Source organism: Erythrolamprus reginae, chromosome 8 (assembly GCF_031021105.1).
Source record: "Erythrolamprus reginae isolate rEryReg1 chromosome 8, rEryReg1.hap1, whole genome shotgun sequence".
Taxonomy (NCBI): domain Eukaryota; kingdom Metazoa; phylum Chordata; class Lepidosauria; order Squamata; family Dipsadidae; genus Erythrolamprus; species Erythrolamprus reginae.
The window spans coordinates 37369635-37393916 of record NC_091957.1 but is presented as its reverse complement, the minus strand read 5'-3'; the positions used below and the strand labels follow the sequence as shown (position 1 = coordinate 37393916).

The 24282-nt window shown below is 44.1% G+C and overlaps 1 protein-coding gene across 3 annotated transcripts in view; it reads left to right on the top strand.

The window, feature by feature from the left end:
* The window catches only part of ARHGEF9 (Cdc42 guanine nucleotide exchange factor 9), a 261555-nt gene that overhangs the window by 155393 nt on the left and 81880 nt on the right, over positions 1-24282 (top strand). For all 3 annotated transcript variants that reach the window (XM_070759694.1, XM_070759696.1, XM_070759695.1), the window contains one exon: positions 4300-4479. In XM_070759694.1, coding sequence (XP_070615795.1) covers positions 4300-4479 — 180 coding nt within the window. The remainder of the gene's footprint in view (positions 1-4299; positions 4480-24282) is intronic.

Sequence of the window (24282 nt, the reverse complement as noted above, 5' to 3'; positions counted from 1 at the left end):
ATTTTATTTATTTTATTTATTTTATTTATTTTATTTATTTTATTTATTTTATTTATTTTATTTATTTTATTTATTTTATTTATTTTATTTATTTATTAGATTTATTTATTTTATTTATTTATTTTATTTTATTTATTTATTTATTTATTTTATTTATTTATTTTATTTTATTTATTTTATTTATTTTATTTATTTTATTTATTTTATTTATTTATTTTATTTTATTTATTTTATTTATTTTATTTATTTTATTTATTTTATTTATTTTATTTATTTTATTTATTTTATTTATTTTATTTATTTTATTTATTTTATTTATTTTATTTATTTTATTTATTTTATTTATTTTATTTATTTTATTTATTTTATTTATTTTATTTATTTTATTTATTTTATTTATTTATTTTATTTATTTTATTTATTTTATTTATTTTATTTATTTTATTTATTTTATTTATTTTATTTATTTTATTTATTTTATTTATTTTATTAGATTTATTTATTTATTTTATTTATTTTATTTATTTTATTAGATTTATTTATTTATTTTATTTATTTTATTTATTTTATTTATTTTATTTATTTTATTTATTTTATTTATTTTATTTATTTTATTTATTTTATTTATTTTATTTATTTTATTTATTTTATTTATTTTATTTATTTTATTTATTTTATTTATTTTATTTATTTTATTTATTTTATTTATTTTATTTATTAGATTTATTAGATTTATTAGATTTGTATACCGTCCCTCTCCGAAGACTCGGAGCGGCTCACAACAGGACTACAAAATACAAATCCAATGATTAAAAAAGCAAAACAGTTAAAAACCCTTGATTAAAAACATTCATACAATCCAAACAAACCATACATAAAACAGAGTGGCGAAGGGGAATCAATTTCCCCATGCCTGGCAACAAAGGTGGGTTTTTAGGAGTTTGAGAAAGACAAGGAGGGTGGGGGCAGTCCTAATCTCTGGGGGGAGTTGATTCCAGAGGGTTGGGGCCGCCACAGAGAAGGCTCTTCTCCTGGGGCGCGCCAGACGGCATTGTTTTGTCGACAGGACCCGGAGAAGGCCAACTCTGTGGGACTTAATCAATTGCTGGGATTCGTGCAGCAGAAGGCGGTCCCGAAAGTATTCTGGTCCGATGCCATGAAGGGCTTTATAGGTCATAACCAACACTTTTAATTGAGACTGGAAACTGATCGGCAACCAATACAGACTGCGGAGTGTTGATGTGTCATGGGCATATCTGGGAGAGCCCATGATTGCTGTCGTAGCTGCATTTTGCATTCCTTCCATATCCTCCCACAGTGCATCATATCAAAGGCGTGTAAAGCGTTAGTACCACTTTATACTGCACTGGTGACCCACACTTGGAAGACTGCATCCAGTTTTGGTCACCACAATATAATATATATATATATTTGAGACTCTGGAAAGAGTACAGAGAAGAGCAACAAAAATGATTAGGGAACTGGAGGCCAAAACCTACAAAGAACAATTGCAGGAATTGGGCATGTGTAGTCTAGTGAAAAGGATGACCAGGGATGACTTGGTAGCAATCTTCCAATGTTTCATGAGCTGTCACAGAGAACAGCAGTTTGTCCTATTCTCCAAAACTCACGAGGGCAGGACAAGAAATAAGGGATGGATACTTATCAATGAGAGATCCAGTCGACATGTAAGAACAAACTGATTCTGTCTTGGAGCATCCCAAGAGGAGAGGGTTTTGGGACGCTTGGCCTTCTGCTCCCTTCTTCAAGAGGGGCTGTGAGGAGGGGGTCTTCCAAGAGGGCTATTTCTCCTACACCAGTTGAGATGTTGAGAGGCACTTACGCTCTTGATGTTGCAGAGATCTGTGGTATAAACACGTGACGCCTGAGGTTCTAAGCCACCGGGCACATATTCCTAACTTAAAGTGAAATGAGGTTTGAACTAGCGTGAAGATTCATAAGACTAAGATTTGTTCATTATGTAAAATTATGTCAGAGGCAAAAAAACAAAGAAACAAAACCTCAGGTCCAAAAGCAGATGTTCCAAAATACCGGTTTATTGCTAGAGCCTCTACACGGAAATCTTCTCAGTTAACCCTTGGTTAGAGCTGGCTAAGAGTCGGTGGTATTCAAGGGTGTGTTTGTGTGTGTGTGACTTAGTCCTGTTGTGTCTACATAATGATTCTAAACTGATGCCTCCTTTAACTCCCCTCCCCACCTGTTCTTCTCCTGCGTGTTGCGTGGATATGAATAGTGCTTGTACTCTTACTTACTGTTGCTTAGCATTTGATGGTAGAAAATGGAAGAACTAATTAAACCTCCCCATTGCCAGGAGTGAGTCTGTTGAGGCTTTCGGCAAACAACTAGCCAGCTTATTCTGTTCCCCCTCCCATTCCCATCTGATATTCAGTATCCTGGTTTCATGTGGAATGCTTCATTTTTATTGCACTCTTTTTTCCCTCCCCACCTACCCAATTTTTTTTATATGATGCAAAAGACGTTCTTTGTTTGGAAAAAAAATGTATTTATTAAATGTTTCTGTTTTTAAAAAAAACAATGCATGATCGTATTTACAGATGAATCTGCATCATATATACAGTGATCCCTCTATTATCGCGAGGGTTCCGTTCCAAGACCCCTCGCGATAATCGATTTTTCGCGATGTAGGGTTGCGGAAGTAAAAACACCATCTGTGCATGCGCACCCTTTTTTCTATGGCCGCGCATGCGTAGATGGTGGAGTTTGCGTTCCCCGCCGCCCACGCAAAGGGGAAACCCCGATTCGGCTCCTCGCTGCTGCTGCGCTACCGAGCAGATCAGCTGCTGGGCGGCCGAAGGAACCTTCCCTGGGTCTTCCCCTCTTGCTGGCGGGCGGGCGAGCGGCGGGCATCAGCGAGGAGCCGGGGTTTCCCCTTTGCGTGGGCGGCCGGGAAGACCCAGGTTGGGGGTTCTGGGGGCTGCTGGGAAGCCCCCCAGGCCGGCTGCGACCTTTTAAAACAGCCGCGCCGCTTCCCAGCTGACTCCCGAAGCCAAACGCGGAAGTGGTTTTTTTTAAATTAATATTTTTTAAAAAATCGCGATATAGCGTTTCGCGAAGATCGAGATCGCGAAACTCGAGGGATCACTGTACATTCCTATCAACATTATCTTTGGATTGCTTTTAGATTTCTTGATGTTTTGTTTCAATGTTTAGTTTGAATTTCTTTTTTTTGTGTCCATTGGTACCATTTTGTCCAGATTTCATGGTAGTCCGATTCTTTTCGATTATTGAGTTCCATTGTCAATCTGTCCATCTCTGCGCAGTCGTATATTTTCTTAATGATCTCGTTGTCTTCAGGTATTTGCGGGTTTTTCCAGTTCTGTGCAAATACAATCCTTGCCGCTGTTATTATATGCAAGCTTAAATAGTTTACATTTTTAGGATAAGTCCCTCTCATAATACCCAGTAGAAAAAACTCTGGTGTACATTCCATTTTTGTATTTGTTATTTGACACAACCAATTATTTATTTTTTTCCAATATTTTCTTGTCTCTGGACATTCTTTCATCTGAAAGACGTTCTTTCATCTGTTATGTCAGATCTTCAGAGAGAGAAGGCTCGGTGGGGACCCTGATTGGGCAGCTTTCGGGATGCAGGGATAGATGCTGAACATGGGGCTTTGGGCACCTGTCTTCACTGGCAGCTGATAATGGCACCCCTTGACCTGTGACCCCAATTAGTGACCAGATTTCCCATTCCCCGGGCTGTTACATACCTGAGTCTGCGGAGAGGGGCGGCATACAAATCTAAATAATAAATAAATAATAAATAAATAAAACTTTACAATCTTTTTTTGCCACCATTGTTAAGCAAATCGCTGCAGTTGTTAAGCGAATCTGGCTTCCCTGTTGACTTGGCTTGTGAGAAGCTGGTTGCAGGTGCTGATCACAAGACTTCCGTTGTGACCATTGTGAATGCATGTCAGGGGTCATAAGTTTGAATCTGGGATATTGCAGCGGTTGTTAAGCCTGAAGATCGGTTACAAATCACTTTTCTTTCCAAAGCATTGTCATTTTGAACGCCTTTAAATAAACGGAGGTTAACTGAGACCTGCCTTAGTCCGGCAGAGAAAATCCTATGGAGAGAAGACCTTCCCTGGGGACACGACTTGCGTGGCATCATTTGGGAACAGAACCTCCCTGCCCAGCTGCCCCCCCTGGTGTTCTTTCAAAAGGGAGGGGCCGGGCGCGAGGCACAGGGGGGGCAGGGGAGGAGGGGGCAAGAGGAGGGGGCTGACGGGCCTTGTCTTTGTCTTTCCAGCTGATCAGTGGCGGTTCGATTGTCAGTGCCGAGGCAGTATGGGATCACGTCACCATGGCCAACCGGGAGTTGGCGTTTAAAGCGGGAGACGTCATCAAGGTGCTCGATGCCTCCAACAAGGACTGGTGGTGGGGACAGATCGACGACGAGGAGGGCTGGTTCCCGGCCAGCTTTGTGAGGGTGAGTAACCTCCGTTTTTCTCATCCATCCCCTTTGCTCTACCTGGCCGGCTTCACCATAAGCGGGTATGGTGGGGCCCAGAGTTGGATGGGCCCTAGTGGTCCCCCCTTTGAATGGGTTGACTGAGTGAGCGAGCGAGTGCATGGCATATCCGACAAGGACTTGCAATTAGTGATGGGCGAACCGAACCTGCACAATTTGGGTCCGTACCGAATTTTGCGGTGTTCGGTATGCCGAACATGAACCCGAAATTTGTTCAAACTTCGGGCAAAGTTCGGGTTGTGTTTGGCGTTCGGAGCTTTGACGTCACCGGCAGGTTGCTAAGGATGCCCAGGTGATCAATTCCTGGATTCCATGGAATCCAGGAAGTGATCACCTTGGCGTCCTTAGCAACCTGCCGGTGACGTCAAACCTCCGCCCTGAGAATCTCTTCATGGGAGGGGTTCCCCGTTCGGGTTCGAGTTCAGGTTCGGCTCTGGTTCGGCCGAATTTTGCGTAAAGTTCGTCCGAACTTGCCGAACCCGAACACCGTTGGGTTCGCCCATCACTACTCGCAATGTATATTAATAATTCCCCCAGATTAAAAAAATGCAATGAAATGTGAATGTTGGAAAGACTCTGTGTTCAAATACGAGTGTAATCATTGCAACACAGCATTGTTTATGTGAAAAGAATTGGATACTACACGGGTCACCTATGCTTAGCTTAGAGCCGGCCGTGCCTAGGGGCCCCCGTTTGAGGTGAGAGTTCTGTGCCCCATTTATCCAGAGGCTCTGAGCAGCTGCCATGTGGGGTGCAAATCCTGTTCCAGAGTGTCTATTGCCACATGCCAGCCCAAAGTCCAGCACTTTCCCCCCGGGGGCTTTTTCTATGTCCTCCTCTGTCTGGGCGCTCAGCAGCCCCTTTGGCTTTCCATTAGGAATGATTGTTAAAGTTGTTGAGCAAGTGTCAGTGGCGGCTTCCAAGATTTGAGCCTTCTGGCTGATAAATGGTAGGTGGATTTGTTCATAATTTTTAGGTCACCCCTAAATTATAGAAAATGTTAAAAATAACTTTTGCAAATGGTTGCAACTGCTATCAACCATTTTGCAACCGAAAATTGTATCTGCTAAGCAAAATTTTTCAAGGGGTCCAGGGATGCCCCAGCTGCTGAGGGCGTCTGGGGCTTTTTCCTGGATTGGATTCACACTTGGCAAAATCATAAAATGTTGTGGTAGAGGTGTTCTCGCATCACAGAAAACTGGGGGTCACCTACTAGCTTTTTGAAAAAATCAGATCAATTAAGGGAAAGGCAGGAAGATCCCCAAATGAGATGCAAAAGCTAAACCTGAACCTATGTGTGTAGACGCAGTCTATCTTTGCATCACCAGCCTTTGCAAAAAAGCAGCATCATTTACCCAACTCAGGATCTGAATTGCCTTCTGGCTGACACGGAGAGAATTGATTGGATTGGATTGGATTGGATTTTTATGCCGCCCCTCTCCATAGACTCGGGGCGGCTAACAACAGTAGTAAAACAGCATATGACAATCCAATATTAAAACAGTTAAAAACCCTTATTGTAAAACCAGACATACATACAGACATACCATGCATAAAATTGTAAAGGCCTAGGGGGAAAGAGTATCTCAGTTCTCCCATGCCTGGTGGCAGAGGTGGGTTTTAAGAAGCTTACGAAAGGCAAGGAGGGTGGGAGCAATTCTAATCTCTGGGGGGAGTTGGTTCCAGAGGGCCGGGGCCGCCTCAGAGAAGGCTCTTCCCCTGGGTCCCGCCAAGTGACATTGTTTAGTTGACGGGACCCGGAGAAGACCCAGTCTGTGGGTCCTAACTGGTCGCTGGGATACGTGCGGCAGAAATCAGTTCATGAAATGAATGAATGTTTGGCAGCCTCAGATATATTTTTCTTATGTTCTTATATAATGGAGAAACTGGGCCGTTTTCCGTTTTGCATCCATTTATTTAAAAGCGTGCTCTGCCCCATTTCTGTACTGAATCAAATAAATGAGAGATGTTTTCCCCAAACATGCATTTTTTTGCATTTTATATTATTATTTTCTTTACAAAAAAATTAAATGATTCTCTACGGTTTCACTATAAATTTTGAACTTCAAAAGTTTGGGTTCCCAGCTTCAAGTTTCTGTAATAATGGAAAACTGCAGACATGAGACAAATTCTACCATTGGGGAATATAAGATTTAAAATGTTCTGACTAGATCTTTGTGGAATCTTTTCTTCTTGGAGATGTTGCAGAAATCTGTTTTTGTTTTGGCTTTTTGTTGTTGTTGGCTGGTTTTTTATCCAATTGGTGTTTTCCATTGGCTGCCGAAATAATTTTTGCAACAAATTCTAATATTTATTGTTCAAATGACTTTTTACTGCTTTGTTATGTTTTTATTTTATTTTTTGTAAATGTGCTTCTATGGTTTCTAGGAAAACAGGCTTAAAACGACACATATTGTGTAGGGGGACAAATGCATAGCACTTTGGATTGACAAGTATTCATTCTGGATTCTGTTTCTCAGCTGTACTTAGAGGGATACAGGAAATTGCAGGAAAAGGAAATAATAGATACATTATGGTACTTAAACAAAGGCAGGAATAAAACTCAGCTGGGAATAAGGTGCAAAATGTGATTTGTTTTGTGAATTTAAGAAATTCTCTTTATAAGCCAACAGATTTTTCTAAACAACTATTATTCCAAGCTAATAGTTAGGAAGGGAAACAAAACCGACGTTTCGAGATTGTTCTGAGTTCGGGTTTTGCCCTGTGTAATATTTTGCATGTTTATGCGACGTTTCGGTGAAATCACATCCACCATCATCAGGCTGAAGTTTCCAAGCTTCGTGCTGTTGTAAAATCCATTTTACAACAGCACGAAACTTGGAAACTTCAGCCTGATGAACATGGGGCAAAACTCGAACTCAGAACAATCTACATACATATAGATAGATAGATAGAGATAGAGATAGAAAGAGAGATAGAGATAGAGATAGAGAGATAGATCCAATAAAAATGCAGTTGATTCTTCTGTGTATTTAATATTCAAATTTTATCAGTAACTTTTTTTAAGAACAAGAATTGACTATATTTAGTATGCCATTTCACAGCCATTAAATCATCAAGGAACTTCCACTGTTGAGCAATTATTAATTAGCTGCTAGAAGTAAAAATATAAAAAGTTCCTTATTATGTAATTTAGCAATTACTCCCTTGAAGATGTGTAATAGTGGGGTGCATTCTGCTCTTTGATTAGAAAGGAGTTTTGCTTCTGTGGATACTTCCAGAACAGCATGCTTCTTCAAATATCCACACCAGGCAGATAGTCCTCGACTTAGGGCCAAAATTGAGCCCGGCCTGTTGTTAAGCGAGACATTCGCTAAGTGAGTTGTCACCCCATTTTATGACATGTCTTGCCACAGTTGTTAAGTGAATCACTGCAGTTGTTAAGTTAGTAACAGAGTTGTTAAGTGAGCCTCTTTGTAGGTGACCCCGGGACAGATTGCCCCCACAATCCGGGTCCTCATGGGGAGGCCGCAAAGGTTGTCCCAGGGGTGGCTGGCTGGCAGTTCGGACTCTTCCTCGGTGTTGGTAGCTCTGGCAGGTTCTCTGCGTGGGTGGACGTGGGCCTGGGTTGTTATCCTGACCCTTCTTTCTCTGCTTCCTTAAGCCCAGCTGGTCAGGGACGGCAGATGGAATTGACCCTCCGCGGCTGTTTATTTTTAGTTAGTTAGTTATTAATTGTCCTATGCTGCCCAAGTCCCGAAGGACTCCGGGTGATTTCTGGGCCTTTCCATGCTCCTGGCCTAGTTTGCAAGGCAGAAGTTCTGTTTCCGCTGAGAGAAGCAGGCAGCGAAGCGCACTCAGCAAACGGGTTGCAAAGCCGGCAGCCACTCGCCGCTGGGTTGTAACTGTGAAAAAGGGTCATCAATCACTTGTTTCAGGGCTGTTGTACCTTTGCCACTAAGTCATCTGTTGTAACTGAGGACTACCTATATCAGTGATGGCGAACCTTTTTTGGTTCATGTGCCAAAAGGGGTGTGTGTGGGTGTGCTAGCATATATGCACATGCCCCCTCCTGCGCTGCCCCCCCCCCGTGCATGCACACAGGCCTTTCTGAAGCCTGGTAGGTGAAAAAAATGCCCTAATGGGCAAACCAGAAGTTCCAAAAACGCACTTCCGGTTTGCCCATTGTGCCGTTTTTTGCCTCCAGGACTTCCGGGAAGCTTCTGGAGGACGAAACGGCTTTCCTGCAGGCCGAAAGTCAGTGCCCGCGGTGGAGCTGATGCAGGGCCAAGTCTTGCATGCCCTCCAATGCGGCTCCATGTGCCCCAGATGGCACGCGTGCAATAGGTTCACCACCACGGACCCATATTCACCACTTCTGCAACTTTTTGTTGAGTTGAGTGTGAGAGGCATATGCTGTTCTTATTGGAATTAAACGCCAGCTGTAGACTATCTTCCCCCCCTTGTTCTGACAGAGACTGATAAAAACATTCTCCCGATTTCCATAATTTTCCATTTCATATCTTTAATTTGGTTTTCAGGGCCTGTGTCTTAAGCTTTTTTAGATGCTACAGGAACAGGGGGACACATTTCCGTGTTCCTGAAGTGTATAGGAAGCCCTCAACTTACATTCATAATTAAGCCCATCATTTCCTATGCCAGGCAGGAGAGTTGTTTCGAGTTGTTCGGTCCCATTTTACAACATGTCTTATTTATTTATTTTATTTATTTATTAGTTAGATTTGTATGCCGCCCCTCTCCGTAGACTCGGGGCAGCTAACAACAATAAAAAACAATATAAACAAATCTAATATTAAAAGTAGTTTAAAAACCCCAATTTAAGAAACCAATCATACATACAAACATACCATGCATAAATTTTGTAATCCTAGGGGGAAGGGAATATCTCAATTCCCCCATGCCTGACAACAGAGGTGGGTTTTAAGGAGCTTACGAAAGGCAAGGAGGAGTTGGTTCCAGAGGGTCGGGGCCACCACAGAGAAGGCTCTTCCTCTGGGTCCCGCCAGACGACATTGTTTAGTCGATGGGACCCGGAGAAGGCCAACTCTGTGGGACCTAACCGGTTACTGGGATTCGTGCGGCAGAAGGCGGTCCTGGAGATATTCTGGCCCGATGCCATGAAGGGCTTTATAGGTCATAACCAACACTTTGAATTGGGACCGGAAACCAATCGGCAACCAATGCAGACTGCGGAGTGTTGGTGTAACATGGGCATATTTAGGAAAGCCCATGATAGCTCTCACAGCTACATTCTGCACGATCTGAAGTTTCCGAACACTTTTCAAAGGTAACCCCATGTAGAGAGTATTGCAGTAGTCAAGCCTCGAGGTGATGCCACAGTTATTAAATGAATCGGTGCAGTTGATAAGTTAGTAATTTACCGTTGTTAAGTGAATCTGGCTTCCCGAATGACTTTGCTTGTCAGAAGGTCTCAAAAGGTGACCACAGGCCCAGGGACCCTACAGCTGTCATAAATATGAGTCAGTTGCCAAATGTTCGAGTTTTGATAAGGTGACCGCAGGGATTCTGCAACGAAGCGTGAAAAATGGTCATAAGTCACTTTTTTCAGTGCCGTCGCATCTTTGAACTGTCCCTAAATAAAACCAAGGACCACCCGTGCTCTCAAAATCCCTTCAGGACATCCATCTCTTTAGGGATTTAAGTGCCATGTTAAGTGCCTTTGAACGGTTGCACAGGGCAAAAATGTATTTTTATTAAATCACAATTCTACTTCAGGTTAACATAGGCAATAATCGTATCAAAAGATCATAAAATTAGTTCTGCCTCTTCAGCCTTTATCCAAGCCAAGAACTAACACATTTACACCTCCGGCTTAGGAATCACTTTGCAGGTCTGTCTCTGAAGGATTGTCAAACGCTGAAGCACTTTCTCCTGAGTTTGCATTTCATACTCCTACAAATCTAATATTTAATTAAGCATTCGTCTCTTAGGTTGGAGGGCTGTTTACGAGCAGGTAACCTGAGATCCCATCATCTTCTCCGTACTGAAGGAGCGGGTCCAGCAGTCACATGGGTTGCTCATGTCCAATCCGGTGGAACTGAGCCTAGTATTAAAAAAGCTTGCCGGATCCGCCCCTTCCCCAGAATTCGCTCAGTTCGCATATCCTGCGGTTGTATTGTGATAGCTCGTTCAACATTCTAACACCTTCCCTTCGATCTTTTCCTTCAAAAAGTAGTAAGATTATTGTCTTTTATTATTTACTTGCACTAATTGCGCCAGCCGTTTAAAAGAAAAAAAGAAAAAAAGCGGCTAGGCTTTTTTCCTTGGGAGAAGTTGCGGTTTCGTTTTCCCCCGGCGGTTTTGCCGGTTACGATTCCTGCGGCCGCTTGTGGATTCTTCTAATCCTTTGGCCTGGAGGTCCTGGTGCAAGTATTTACCAATTGAATTATTGATGATTATTGTATACAAAAATATTTAAGGGCTTAAGAAATACCTCCTGCGGAGTGAGACGCCTTCTAGTCTCCTGGACTTAGTCGATCGCTTCCCCTTTAAGAAATTTTACGCAGCGATCTTTTTCGGCGCGAAGGCCTTCGCGCCCTTTTTAAATCTAGGCCTCTCGTGTTGGCCCCCTGCCAGCCGTGTAGGCCTCAGTCCACCGCGTGGATCCCGGAGCGGGCCTTGGGGGTCCCAGGCTAAATTCTCCACCGGCTAAGCCTCCAACCAGAGTGCCTTGGTTTACTTAATTATAAAGTTTAGGGAGGCTGGCCCCGCTGGGTTTGGGGGCACGAACTCTGGGTTTGCCCAGATTGTCCTCAAGTTTCAGCAGCTTCGAGGCCTCGAAGCAGGATCCTTTCCTCTTGGGAAGTCCTTGAAATTCTTCTCCTTATTATTCAGTTATTGGCTCAGCCTTGTCTTCTGTTAATTGTCAGACTATGGCTACTTTTCCCAAGAGAGGCACAACTAAAGGTCCCAGAGAGGCCAGGCCTACAGGCGATGAAATTACTAGTATCCCCCAGGCCTCTTCCTCCTCTTCTCCAGGGGCCCGCCCCCCGACCAAGGTCACCAGGGCCGAGAAGAGAAGGGACCTAGCCCTACAAAAAATCCATGACAAATCAGCAAAACGTTTGAAAGTGCAGGCCCAAGTAATCAGTAGTCAAGACCCCCCAGAGGCTTCTAGTCTGCCTCCTTCTGGGGTCCCTGTGTTATCTCTGGATGAGCCAAACCTAGACAGACCCCAACCTAACCTATGGGGCATAGGTCCAGAGGAACCAGATATTATTGAAGATTCCCCCCAGCCAGGATCCTCCCAGGCCTTTAGGGATTCTTCTGCCATTTCTGCTGACATTTCCAGTTTACCTCCTGAGTTCCAGTCTATTTTTGCTGTGTTGTCCAAAGCCATTGATGCCAAACTCTCCACCATCAATGAGCTTCCCTTACCTCTTCCTCCTTCTCGCTCCTCCCGCCCCTTGGGTTCTCCCCCAGCGGTCAGAGCTCCTATTCAGGATGATTCAGATTCCTCCCAGGATGAATATGAGGATATAGAGGATGATGAGGATGCCTTTCAAGGCCTATCAGATGATGAGGAATCCCAAATAAAGGTTCCTCCTCCTATTACTATTTTTCCTTCTCAATTATTCAAATCTCTCCTCCTCAAAGCTAGAATTTCTACGGGATTAGCGGCCCAGGAGAAACAAGCCTCCACTTCCACTGATCCCCCGGAGGAGAATTTACCTTACTTCACAGAGGAACAGGAGGATAACGAGGTAATTCCTATGCCTAAGTTGTTTAAAGATGCTTTACTCAAACAGTGGGAATTTCCAGCCTCTGGCCTTAATCCCTCCACCAAGGACAGAAAGTTGTACAAACTTTCCTCTTCCTATGAAGAGCTTCTATCCTTTCCCAAACCGGATGAACCTGTCAAGATTCTTCACTCGGCAGCGGCTGTGCCAGGCGAGGCGGAGGAAGTCCTCCGCCCAGAGGACAAGCGCATTGAGCAAATGCTCAAAAGAGGATTCACCGCTGATTCCTGGGCCACTAAAAGCTCTGCAGCGGCTTCCTTTTTCTCCAGAGCCATGCTGCTGTGGCTTCGCCAACTTCAACAGCATATTCCTCCCGATGACTTGAGAGGTCAACAAGACTTCAACAAGGTTTTTGCAGCTGCCCAGTACGTGGCTGATGCCACCTTGCAATCTACTAGGTTTTCTGCTAAGGCTATTGCAGCTTCTACTACGGCAAGAAGACTCCTATGGATTCGCCCTTGGCAAGCGGGAGTTCGCCAAAAGTGGCAGTTATCCCAGGGTCCCTTAAAGCGCGACCTTCTCTTCGGTGATCTTCTGGATCCACTCCTCACGGAAACCACGGACAAGAAGAAGGTTTTGGGACCAACCACAAAAAAGGCTTCCAAAACGCAGTCCTTTCGTCGCCCAGGGCGCCAGCAAGATCAAGCGGCTTCCTACCAGAGATCTCCAGGTCAGTATTCCCCCCGCTTTCGTTCCCAAGGTAGGAACTCCAGGGGTAGAGGGTTTCGCTTCCAAAGGGGAGCTTCCTCTAACAGGGCTTCAAAAAAACCTAGATGGTAATCCTACCTCTATTCCCATAGGGGGTCGCCTAGCTCATTTCGCCTCTAATTGGCGTCTCACCTCCAAGGACCCTTGGGTCATTGACACTGTTCAAACAGGCCTTCTTTTAGAATTTATTTCTCCTCCCCCTAAACGTTTTATTTCCTGCCCTTCTCCCAGGTCATCCTCAGATTGTAACCGTATGGAGGAGGCCATTTCTCATCTATTGTCCATCAGAGCCATTCAACCGGTCCCTTCCGGTCAGAAGGGCCTAGGGTTTTACTCCATCCTATTTATGGTTCCAAAGTCCTCCGGAGGTTGGAGAGCTATTTTGGATTTAAAGAAACTAAATTTATTCATCAAATATAGGAAGTTTAAGATGCACTCCTTGTCTTCTATTTTGGCCGCCATTCACTCGGGAGATTTCATGGTCTCCTTAGACCTCACTGAGGCCTACCTTCACATTCCTATAGCCAAATGCCACAGAAAATTTTTACGTTTTTCCTTTCAAGGCAGGCATTTCCAGTATAGGGCGATGCCATTTGGCCTTTCCTCGGCCCCTCGGGTCTTTACAAAGCTCTTGGGCTCCCTGGCGGCCTATATCAGGGCGTTTCCCATCCACATTTTATGTTATCTTGATGATATTTTAATTCATGGGAACTCCCTAGAGAAAGTGAAAACAGACCTTTCTGTCACCATGTCAGTCCTTCAGGACCATGGATTTTCCATCAACTTTGATAAGAGCCACCTCCAACCCTCCACTTCCATTTCTCACCTGGGATCCATTATTGATTCAGAATCCTCCCAGGTTTTTCTCTCTCCCGAGAGAAAACTCAGTATAGTGGAGTTAATTTCTAACATTTTATCTAATTCTTCAGTTTCCATAGTCACTCTATCTTCCCTTTTGGGGAAGATGGTGTCATGCATAGGCATCATTCCCTGGGCTCGCCTTCATGCTAGGGAACTCCAGTGGCTCCTGTTACCTTTTCAGAGATCAGGGCACAGCAACTCAAATCGACGCATTGTCATCCCACTGAGTGTTCGCAGATCCTTCAAGTGGTGGAAGTCTCCGGCCATGGACAGAGGATCCCCGTTCAGGTGCCCGGATCAATTTGTCATCACCACAGATGCCAGTCTATCGGGATGGGGCGCCCACGCCCAGGGGATGATAGCCCAGGGCACGTGGTCCCCGGAGGAAGCTTCCAGGCCAATCAATTGGCTAGAGTTAAGAGCCGTTTCCCTGGCTCTGAAGCATTTCTCTCCTCGCATTCCCAACCGGCACGTTCTCATTCTCACCGACAACATTGCCACGAAAAGCCACATTTGCAGACAGGGGGGCACGAGATCCAAGGCTCTCATGAGGGAGGCCCTCAAGCTGGGCCTTTGGGCGGAAAAACATCTCCAGTCGCTCCTAGCCGATCACATCTCGGGGAGTCTCAACGTCCAGGCGGATTGGCTATCCCGGGCAACGATAGACCCAGGAGAATGGAACCTCCATCAAGACCTGTTCCATCAAATCACCCTCAGATTCGGCCTACCAATTCTGGATCTCTTCGCGACCAATGCGAACGCCCAACTCCCTCGCTTCTATTCCAGATTTCCATCCCCGGGAGCGGAAGCAATCAATGCCCTCCGGAGTCCATGGCCTCCAGGCCTACTCTACGCATTTCCTCCAATTCCAATCCTCCCGGACGTGATTCACAAGGTCCTCACCGAGAGGGCCCGAGTAATCCTAATCGCCCCTCACTGGCCCCGCCGGCCCTGGTTCGCGGATCTCCAACAGCTGTCCGTCCAGGACCCTTGGCGACTCCCCGTTTCGGGGGATATGCTGCGGCAGGGGGCCTCCTTCCATCCAGACCCGGAGTGGTTCCACCTCACCGCCTGGCTGTTATCAGGAGAGATTTAGAGCTGCGTGGTCATGACCCCGATTCAGTGGAGGTCATTTTAAAAGCCAGAAGGGGTTCGACCAATCGAATCTACGACCACACGTGGTCCAAGTTTCACCAGTGGTGTCTACAGGAAGGTCTCTCCCCTCTGTGCATCCCCATACACAGAATAATTTCCTTCCTTATGCAAGGCTTCCATAAAGGACTTTCCACCAGCACCCTCCGGCGTCATCTGGCAGCCATTTCATCTGTCCTAGGAGGTCCCCGCAGACAGCCTCTCCGATCCTTCCCTGAAGTTCAGGAATTCCTCAAGGGCATAGCCAACCTCAGACCTTCCAAGGTCCACAGGTACCCATCATGGGATTTGCCACGGGTTCTCCATTCCCTCACGCAGGCACCATACGAACCCCTAAAATCGGCGTCCCTCAGGTACCTATCCTTTAAGGTAGCATTCCTGGTGGCTATTACCTCTGCTCGACGCATTTCGGAGCTGGCTGCCCTCTCGATCAGGCAGGACCTTTGCCAATTCCATCAGGACAAGGTAGTCTTGCGACTGGACCCCACCTTCTTACCCAAGGTCAGTTCCATGTTCCACAGATCTCAGGATATTGTCCTACCTTCCTTCTGCCTCCAACGAGACCATCCCTTGGCAATTAGATGGCACACCCTGGATCTCACCAGAGCGCTGAGAATCTATATCCAACGCACAGGACCCTTTCGGAGGTCAGAAGCACTTTTTGTAGCCTATCATCCCAGAGTCATGGGGGCCAAAGTGTCTTCAACAGTAATAGGCCGTTGGATCAGAGGGACTATATCTAAGGCCTATGAGTCGGCCTCCCTCTCAGTTCCAAGGAACATCACAGCGCATTCCACCAGGAGCGCAGCCACCTCGGCCGCTTGGGCGACTCAAGCCCCGTTGGAGGAGGTCTGCAAAGCAGCCACTTGGGCCTCGCCAAATTCCTTCATCAGGCACTACAAGATTGATTCTTACGCTTCAGCGGACGCTGCCTTCGGCAGAAGGGTACTCCAATCCGTTATCTCACACGATAGCAAGCTAATCCCACCCTAGGGACCATCTATTGGGTATGTCCCATGTGACTGCTGGACCCGCTCCTTCAGTACGGAGAATAGGCGTTGATTGCTTACCTGAACGCCTCTTCTCGTACGGTGAGCGGGTACAGCAGTCACTTCCCGCCCTTGTATGTGTCTTCTTTACCTTTCTATATCTTTCTTCCTCTAACAATGAGAGTTGAACACTGCAGAGCTTCACAACTGAGCCTAGTCTATGGATTCGCGAATTCTGGGGAAGGGGCGGATCCGGCAAGCTTTTTTAATACTAGGCTCAGTTCCACCGGATTGGACATGAGCAACCCATGTGACTGCTGTACCCGCTCACCGTACGAGAAGAGGCGTTCAGGTAAGCAATCAACGCCTATTCTCTTTCAGTTGTAAAATATTGTGTGTCTTGACATCTTGAGCAACGCAGGTTGTTCTGAGGTAAATTTACATAGGTAAAATTAACTTCCTGCCCAGCGTTGATCACTTCCCTTCTTATAACCCAGAGGGCCATGTACTTTCAAAGAGAAACAATTTTTGATGCAGAATTTTCCTCATTTTTATGATCTCTCCCATCTCTGAATTTTTTACATTTTTGCTTAATTAAATAGGAGAAAGCAAAAGGGTTAAGGACTCGGTTACAATGGCAAGGACTGCACCACTGGAGGAGCCGAAAGACCGAATTAGACATGGATTATCCTAGAGAAGATCTTTGTGATTGCTAAGCGTTGATACATAATCATTTGACGATTGCAATAAAATCGTTTTAGCAAAAGGACAAACAAGATCGTGACAGATGTCAGCCTTGATAGCTTCAAGGCAGGATTAGACAGATTCATGGATGCCAAGTGTATCGGTGGTTATTGAAACGGATGTCCATGTGCCGCCTCTATGTTGGTTGAGGCAGGCAGGATTCCCTTGAGAACCATTTGTTGGGGGGTCAAGGGAAAGGGAGGGTTTTGCCTTCTCTTTCTGCTCAAGATCCCCATGGACAATTGGTGGGCCACTGTGTGACACAGAATTTATTTTTTTTATTTTTTTATTAATTAGATATGTATGCCGCCCCTCTCCGTAGACTCAGGGCGGCTAACAACAGTAAAAAGACAATATGAACAAATCTAATATTAAAAGTAATATAAAAAACCCCAATTTAAGAAACCAATCATACATACAGCCATACCATGCATAAATTTTATAAGCCTAGGGGGAAGGGAATATCTCAGTTCCCCCATGCCTGACGACAGAGGTGGGTTTTAAGGAGCTTATGAAAGACAAGGAGGGTGGGGGCAACTCTGATATCTGGGGAGAGTTGCTTCCAGAGGGTCGGGGCCACCACAGAGAAGGGTCTCTCCTGGGTCCTGCCAAATGACATTGTTTAGTCGACGGGACCCGGAGAAGGCCAATTCTCTGGGACCTAATTGGTCGCTGGGATTCGTGCGGCAGAAGACGGTGTCTGGACTCTGGGCTTTGGCCTGATTCAGCATGGCTCTTCTTAAGGGGCCCTTCCCTCCATTAACCTCCATCCTCTCATTTCAAGAAAGGTCTGCTCCACACAAGAATTAAATTATACTGGAGGGAGTAACTTAAAGGTTAGGGATTTTGTGCAGCATTTTGAACCTTCTTCCCTTTCAGAGGGACAGGTGCAGAGCCCTTAAGGCTCAGGTGAAATTCAAGCTTTGAAGCTAAAGGCCAACTGGCTGTTGAGGACTGTGGCATAATTTGTGGCCTGGAGATGGCCAGAAGGGTTCGTGGAGGTTAAATTAATCCAAGGAAAATAGGCACAAAACCATCTCCTTGAGACACATTCTGTTTGCAGTCAATGTCTTTAGCTCCATGTTTCTTTTTCTTTTTTTTTAAAATAAATTTTATTAATTAACAAAGGGTAAATGGGGGAGGGGAAGAGGGGTGTACATAGATTCAAAATGGGTAAGGGTATTTGTTACATGATAATATATTTCATAATATATGTAACAAAATGTAACAAAAATTCAATATTCACATTTGTATCTTATTACTATGAATAATTCATTTATCTATCTCATCATGTCAATTAAAACCTATAAGGATAATAAATGTTAGTAAGATTAGTGAAAGACGTATTTGTAGAAAGGTAAGTAGGAAAATAAGATTAGAACTATATAAAATATTTAGCAAAAGAAAAGTATAAGGAGTGAGAAAAGAAAAAAGAAAAGTGAAATAAATGGGGATGGGTAAAATATGCATAAATAGCAGACGTTATCAGGAGATACGACAAGGTATATTGATATATTATTGAGTGTATCAGTAATATATCAGTAATGAAAAAAAAAAGCTCAATGTTTCTTAACCTTAACAATTTTAAGGTGCATGAAGTCCAGAATTCTCCAGTCTGAAAATTAAGATTCATCGACTTCTTCTCCCAGAATTGCCCAGCCGGCATGTTAAGATGTGTCCATTGCAATTCCCAGAATTCCCCAGCTAGTCATTTGAGATCCATGGATTTCCTCTCAGAATTCCCCAGCCATAGTCTTAAGGTACCTGGACTCCAACACCCAGAATTATGTTTTAAGATGCGTGGCCTTACATATGCCAGCTGGGGAATTCTAGGGGTTCACCCACCCATCTTAAAGTTGTCAAGTTGAAGAAGCACAACTAACATGTACAGATAGTCCTTGACCTACAAGCACAATGGAGCCCCAAATTTTTGTTGCAAAGTGAGACGTTTGTTAAGGGGTCACAGTAGTTAAAGAGAATCATTGCATTTATTAAGTTAGTAACCTGGTTGTTAAGTGAATCCAGCGCCCCCGTTGACTTCACTCGTTAGAAGGTCACGAGAGATTATCACATTGTGACCGTCATAAAGACGAGTCAGTTGCCAAGCGTCTGAATTACAACCACGGGGAGGCTGCAACGGACGTTAAGGGAGAAAAGCTGTCATCAAGATCACTTTTTTCAGTGCTGTTGTAACTATGAATGGTCACTAAATGAGCTGCTGTAAGTTGAGGGCTACCTGCATTTGAACGGGAGGTAGAGAGAGTTCTTCACTGGCTGTGAATTTCACTGGAGATCCCGACAGATTCAGGAATCCAAATTGCTCTCTGCGGGGTTCACCTGAGCCTTTTCTCCGCAGGATCCTTTCAGTTTCATTGGCTTGGGATCCGTGATTTTTCTTAGATATTCTCTGTGGGTGACTCATTAATGCCGGGGTGGCGCAGCAGGTAGAGTGTTGTACTGCAGGCCACTGAAGCGGACTGTACATCTGCAAGTCTGCTGTTCAAATCTCACTACCGGCTCAAGGCTGACTCAGCCTTCCATTTATCTATCTATCTATCTATCTATCTATCTATCTATCTATCTATCTATCTATCTATCTATCTATCTATCTATCAGATTTGTATGCCGCCCCTCTCCGTACACTCGGGGCGGCTAACAACAATAATAAGAAACAGCATAAAACAAATCTAATATTTAAATTACTAAAAGCCCTTATTAAAAACCAAGCATACACACAAACATACCAAGCATAAATTGTATAGGCCTAGGGTGAAGGTATATCTCAATTCCCCCATGCCTGACGACAGAGGTGGGTTTTAAGGAGCTTACGAAAGGCGAAGAGGGTGGGGGCAATTCTGATCTCTGGGGGGAGTTGGTTCCAGAGGGCCGGGGCCGCCACAGAGAAGGCTCTTCCCCTGGGCCCCGCCAAACGACATTGTTTAGTTGACAGGACCCGGAGAAGGCTCACTCTGTGGGACCTAACTGGTTGCTGGGATTCGTGCGGCAGAAGGCGGTCCCGGAGATATTCTGGTCCGATGCCATGAAGGGCTTTATAGGTCATAACCAACACTCCATCCTTCCGAGGTGGGTAAAATGAGGACCCGGATTGTGGGGGCAACATGCTGGCTCTGTTAAAAAGTGCTATTGCTGACATGTTGTAAGCCGCCCTGAGTCTAAGGAGAAGGGCGGCATAAAAAATAAATTTTTTAAAAAAAGAAATAAATAAATGTCCTCACCTGAATTGCGCAGGGGATGCTGTCTGTCATGGGGATGGCGAACAGAAGCTGCCCAGAATCATGCGGTAGAGTTGAAAGGGACCTTGGAGATCTCCTAATCCAGCCCCCTGCTCAGGCAGGAAACCCTATACACCATTCCAGACAAATGGCTCTCTAGTCTCTTCTTAAAAGTCTCCAGTGATGGAGCATCCACGATTTCTGGAGCCAAGTGGTTCCACCGATTAATTGCTCTCACTGTCAGGAAATTTCTCTTAATTCTGAGAATTATTTTTCTCCTTGCTTACTTTCCATCTGTTGCTTCTTGTCTTGCCTTTGGATGCTTTGGAGAATAGGTTGGCCTCCTCTTTTCTAGGGCAGCCCTTCAAATAGCCGAAGTCTGCTTTCGTGTCCTTCTTTTCATTAATCAAGACATACCCAGCTCCCACCAGCCTCCGCCTCCACTCCCCTGGTCATCTTTGCAGCTCTTCTCTGCACCCTTTCTGGAGTCTCGACCTCTTTTTTACGTCGTGGCACCAGCCCAACCTGGATTCCGGCAGGGGCCTTAGCAGGGCCTGATGGAGTGGCACCCACACTTCTCTCTTAATGCAGTCTAACCCTGAGCTGGCTTTAATGAGTGCACAATGGGTCCTGTAAAAACAACCTCAGAAGGGACCCTCCCTAATTTCGTGGGCCGTAAAGATCCGTGACAGGTGTCCAGGTGGTGCAGGTAGTCCCCGACTTACAACCATTGGACCATTCGAAAAAGTGACCTATGATCGTTTTTCACCTTTATGACTGTTGCACCTCCTGATGGCCACATAATCAAAATTCAGACGCCAGACAACCGACTCCTATTTATAAGGGTGTCTCGGGATCACGCAATCCGCTTTTGCAATCTTCGGATGAGCAGAGTCCACGGGGAAGCCAGATTCACTTCACAACCATGTTACTAACTTAATAACTGCAGGATTCACTTTACAACTGTGGCGAGGAGGGTTGTAAAATGGGGCAAAACTCAATTAACAACCGTCTTGCTTAGGAACAGAAATTTGGGGCTCAATTGTGATCGTAGGTTGAAGACTCCCTGTACTTTCAGACGTGGGAGATTGTGTCCAAGCAGGCTTACAATAAAACAGAATTATCTCCTATGGTCTAATCTACCTGGGAAGGCTGATCCGCCTCTGTCAGGTGAGGGCTTGGGCAGACGCATCTCAACTGAATTGATTTGCAGGGGGAAAAAAGTTTGCTGTCCGTGACATTTTGCTTTGCTTTGGTGGAATCCTATCAAAATGATGAGCAGACCTTGAAGGAGGCAACCCTTTCTGCCCCATCGTTTCAAAAAATGGCTGCATTCAGAGATAAGGATAATCCAAGAATTATCTCTCTTTCCTAAGCCTTCCAAACTCAAATGGGCTCAGCAAACCCGATAGGATTTGGGTGGTTTCTTTCTTTCATAAGAGAGTTGAATTTTATTTTTTATTTTTTCAAGATTGTGATGTTCTTGAGTAGGCCACATTTCAGGAGGACGTGCTTATAATTCATGAGATCTCATAGGATTTCTGCAGTTTTTTAAAAAATGTATTGGCAGTTATAGGGCTAGAAGGCACCTTGGAGGTCTTCTTGCTGAAGGCAGGAGATTTTACACCATCCCGGACAAATGGTTCTCTAGTCCAATCTTTTATGATTTTATTTGAATTAATTTGGGGAGACCCTTGAACCATTCAAAGTGCAGCATTTGTAGACCCTCGTTATTAGCCATAGTTGAACACTGCAAACAAACGTAGATGTATAAGCTTCCTCTCTTTTTCTCCTGCTCTTCTGCTGGTTTTCCAAGGATGGAACGTTCATTTACAATTGTTAACCAAAGTTTACTTTGCCTTTCAATCTCGCTCAGGCGTGGTTTGTTTGTTTGTTTGTTTGTTTTTTATTTATTTATTTATTTATTTATTAAAATTCTTTTCTGCCTGCCTACCCTACAGGTTAATTCTGGGCAGCTTACAAATCATAGTTCGACTTAACTAGACAACTTCACTATTTTGTCAAGACAAAATTGCTTTAAAACCACCCAGAGAAATACAGATTAAAAACCATTGCCCGGTTTTTTTATGCCCGAAACCAGGGGTTCTTAAATTGGGGATAATTAATCAAGGGAGTAATTTGGACATCTCCTGAGAGTAATGGAACAATTTGTAATAGCTTGTTTATAAGTCGAGGATCCAGGATGGAAACCACAGAGAATCTAGTGAAGGTTTTTTGGGGGTGGAGGGCTGATTGTCAATCACGTTATTTACAACCAGGAAAAGAGTTAATTGTCTCAAACATTTTGAGAACCTCTGTCCCAAGTTGTATTGCACATTACATTTAATTAGAGCAGTGATTTTCAACCTTTTTTGAGCCGCGGCACATTTTTTACATTTACGAAACCCTGGGGCACATTGGGGGGGGGGGGGGCTAAAAAAAAGTTTGGGCAATAAAATTCTCTCTCTCTCTTCCTCCCTTTCGCTCTATTTCTCTCTCCCTCCCTCTTTCTCTCCCTTCCTTCTTTCTCTCTCCATCCCTCTTTCTTTCTCTTCCTTCCTCTCTTTTTTGCTCTTTCTTTCTCTCTCCCTCCCTACCTCCCTCTATGTCTTTCTCTCTCTCTCCTTCCCTCCCTCTCTTTCTCTCTATTGCTTTCTTTTTCTTTCTCTCTCTCTTGCTTTCTTTCTCTTGTTCTCTCTCTCTCTCTCGCTTTCTCTCTCTCTCTTGTTCGCTTTCTCTCTCTTGATCTTTCTCTCTCTTGCTTTCTTTCTCTCTCTCTCTTGCTTTCTTTCTCTCTTGCTTTCTTTCTCTCTCTGAGCTTCGCGGCACACCTGACCATGTCTCACGGCACACTAGTGTGCCGCGGCACACTGGTTGAAAAACACTGAATTAGAGGACCGATAAAGAAAGATGTCAGTTATTTAACATTTATTGGTTCTTAGGAACGACTGGTTCATTTAGCTCTTGCCTCTTAAAGCTTTAAGGCTTGGTACCAGAATCGGATCTTCCACAGGCATTCCAAGAAATAATAATAATAATAATAATAATAATTATTATTATTATTATTATTATTATTATTATTATTATTATTATTTATTGGATTTGTATGCTGCCCCTCTCCGCAGACTCGGATGCGGCTCTTAATAAGTTTCCGAAAGAGGCTTAAGCACTCCAGGACCCCATTTGGAGTTTTTTTGGCAGGAGGGCAGCAGAGTGAGAAAAAGCCTTAGACATTTCAGATTTTTAAGGATAATAGTTTCTCTCTTTTGAAGATGTCAGGAACCAGCAGAATATTGCAACCCATTTTCACAGATGGAGTGAACATTTGATAGTGCATTTCAGCCCTGTCATTATTTTGATAGTGGGTTTTCCCAAATATGTGGCATTCCCAGCATAATTGCCAATGAAATGAAGGCAGGCGTCTGAAAGCTCAGAAGGCTCAGTCTCTGGTCCTGGTGACCGGCCCAGGTTGGGTCCTGCATAATTGTCAACCTTCGTGGATTTGGGGGAATGTAGTTCTTGACTGAACAACAGTTCATCTAGAGCAGTGTTTCCCAACCTTGGCAACTTGAAGATATTTGGACTTCAACTCCCAGAATTCCCCAGCCAGCGAATGCTGGCTGGGGAATTCTGGGAGTTGAAGTCCAAATATCTTCAAGTTGCCAAGGTTGGGAAACACTGATCTAGGGAATGTCCAAAATTACAAAATCACTAAAAAAACCTCTGACTTGTGACCATTTCTCACATTGCAAACTTTGCAGCATCCCCACAATCATATGGTCCAAATTTGGACACTTGGCCGCTGACCCACGTTTGTGACGGTTGCAGGGTCCCTGAGTCCTGTGATCCCCCGTTATGACCTTTTGACAAGCAAAATGAATGGGGAAGCCAGATTCCCTTTCATAATTTATCAGCTGGAGAGATTCATCGAACAAATGTGGCAAGAAAGATTGTAACATGGGACAAAACTCATTTAACAAATGTCTCACTTAACAACAGAAATGTTGGGCTCAATTGGGATTGTAAGTTGAGGACCACCTTGTGTTGTTGCAGGCCGGAATGCCAGACTCTTGAATGTCTCTACAATTTACTCTCTGACCTTCTATTTATTTTATTTTATTTATTTATTTTGTCCAATACACAATGAGGGTTTTAGTGGGTATATATCTATATACACATAGTAAAATACATGATGAAGGTTATAGAGGAGATACTCATAGTAAAATATATCTAAGAAATAATAGAAAAGACGATATAGTAATAGAACATATCAATGAAAGAATAGAAGAAGAGATATAGGAATAGAAGAAAGGTATAGGAGATATAGGAGAG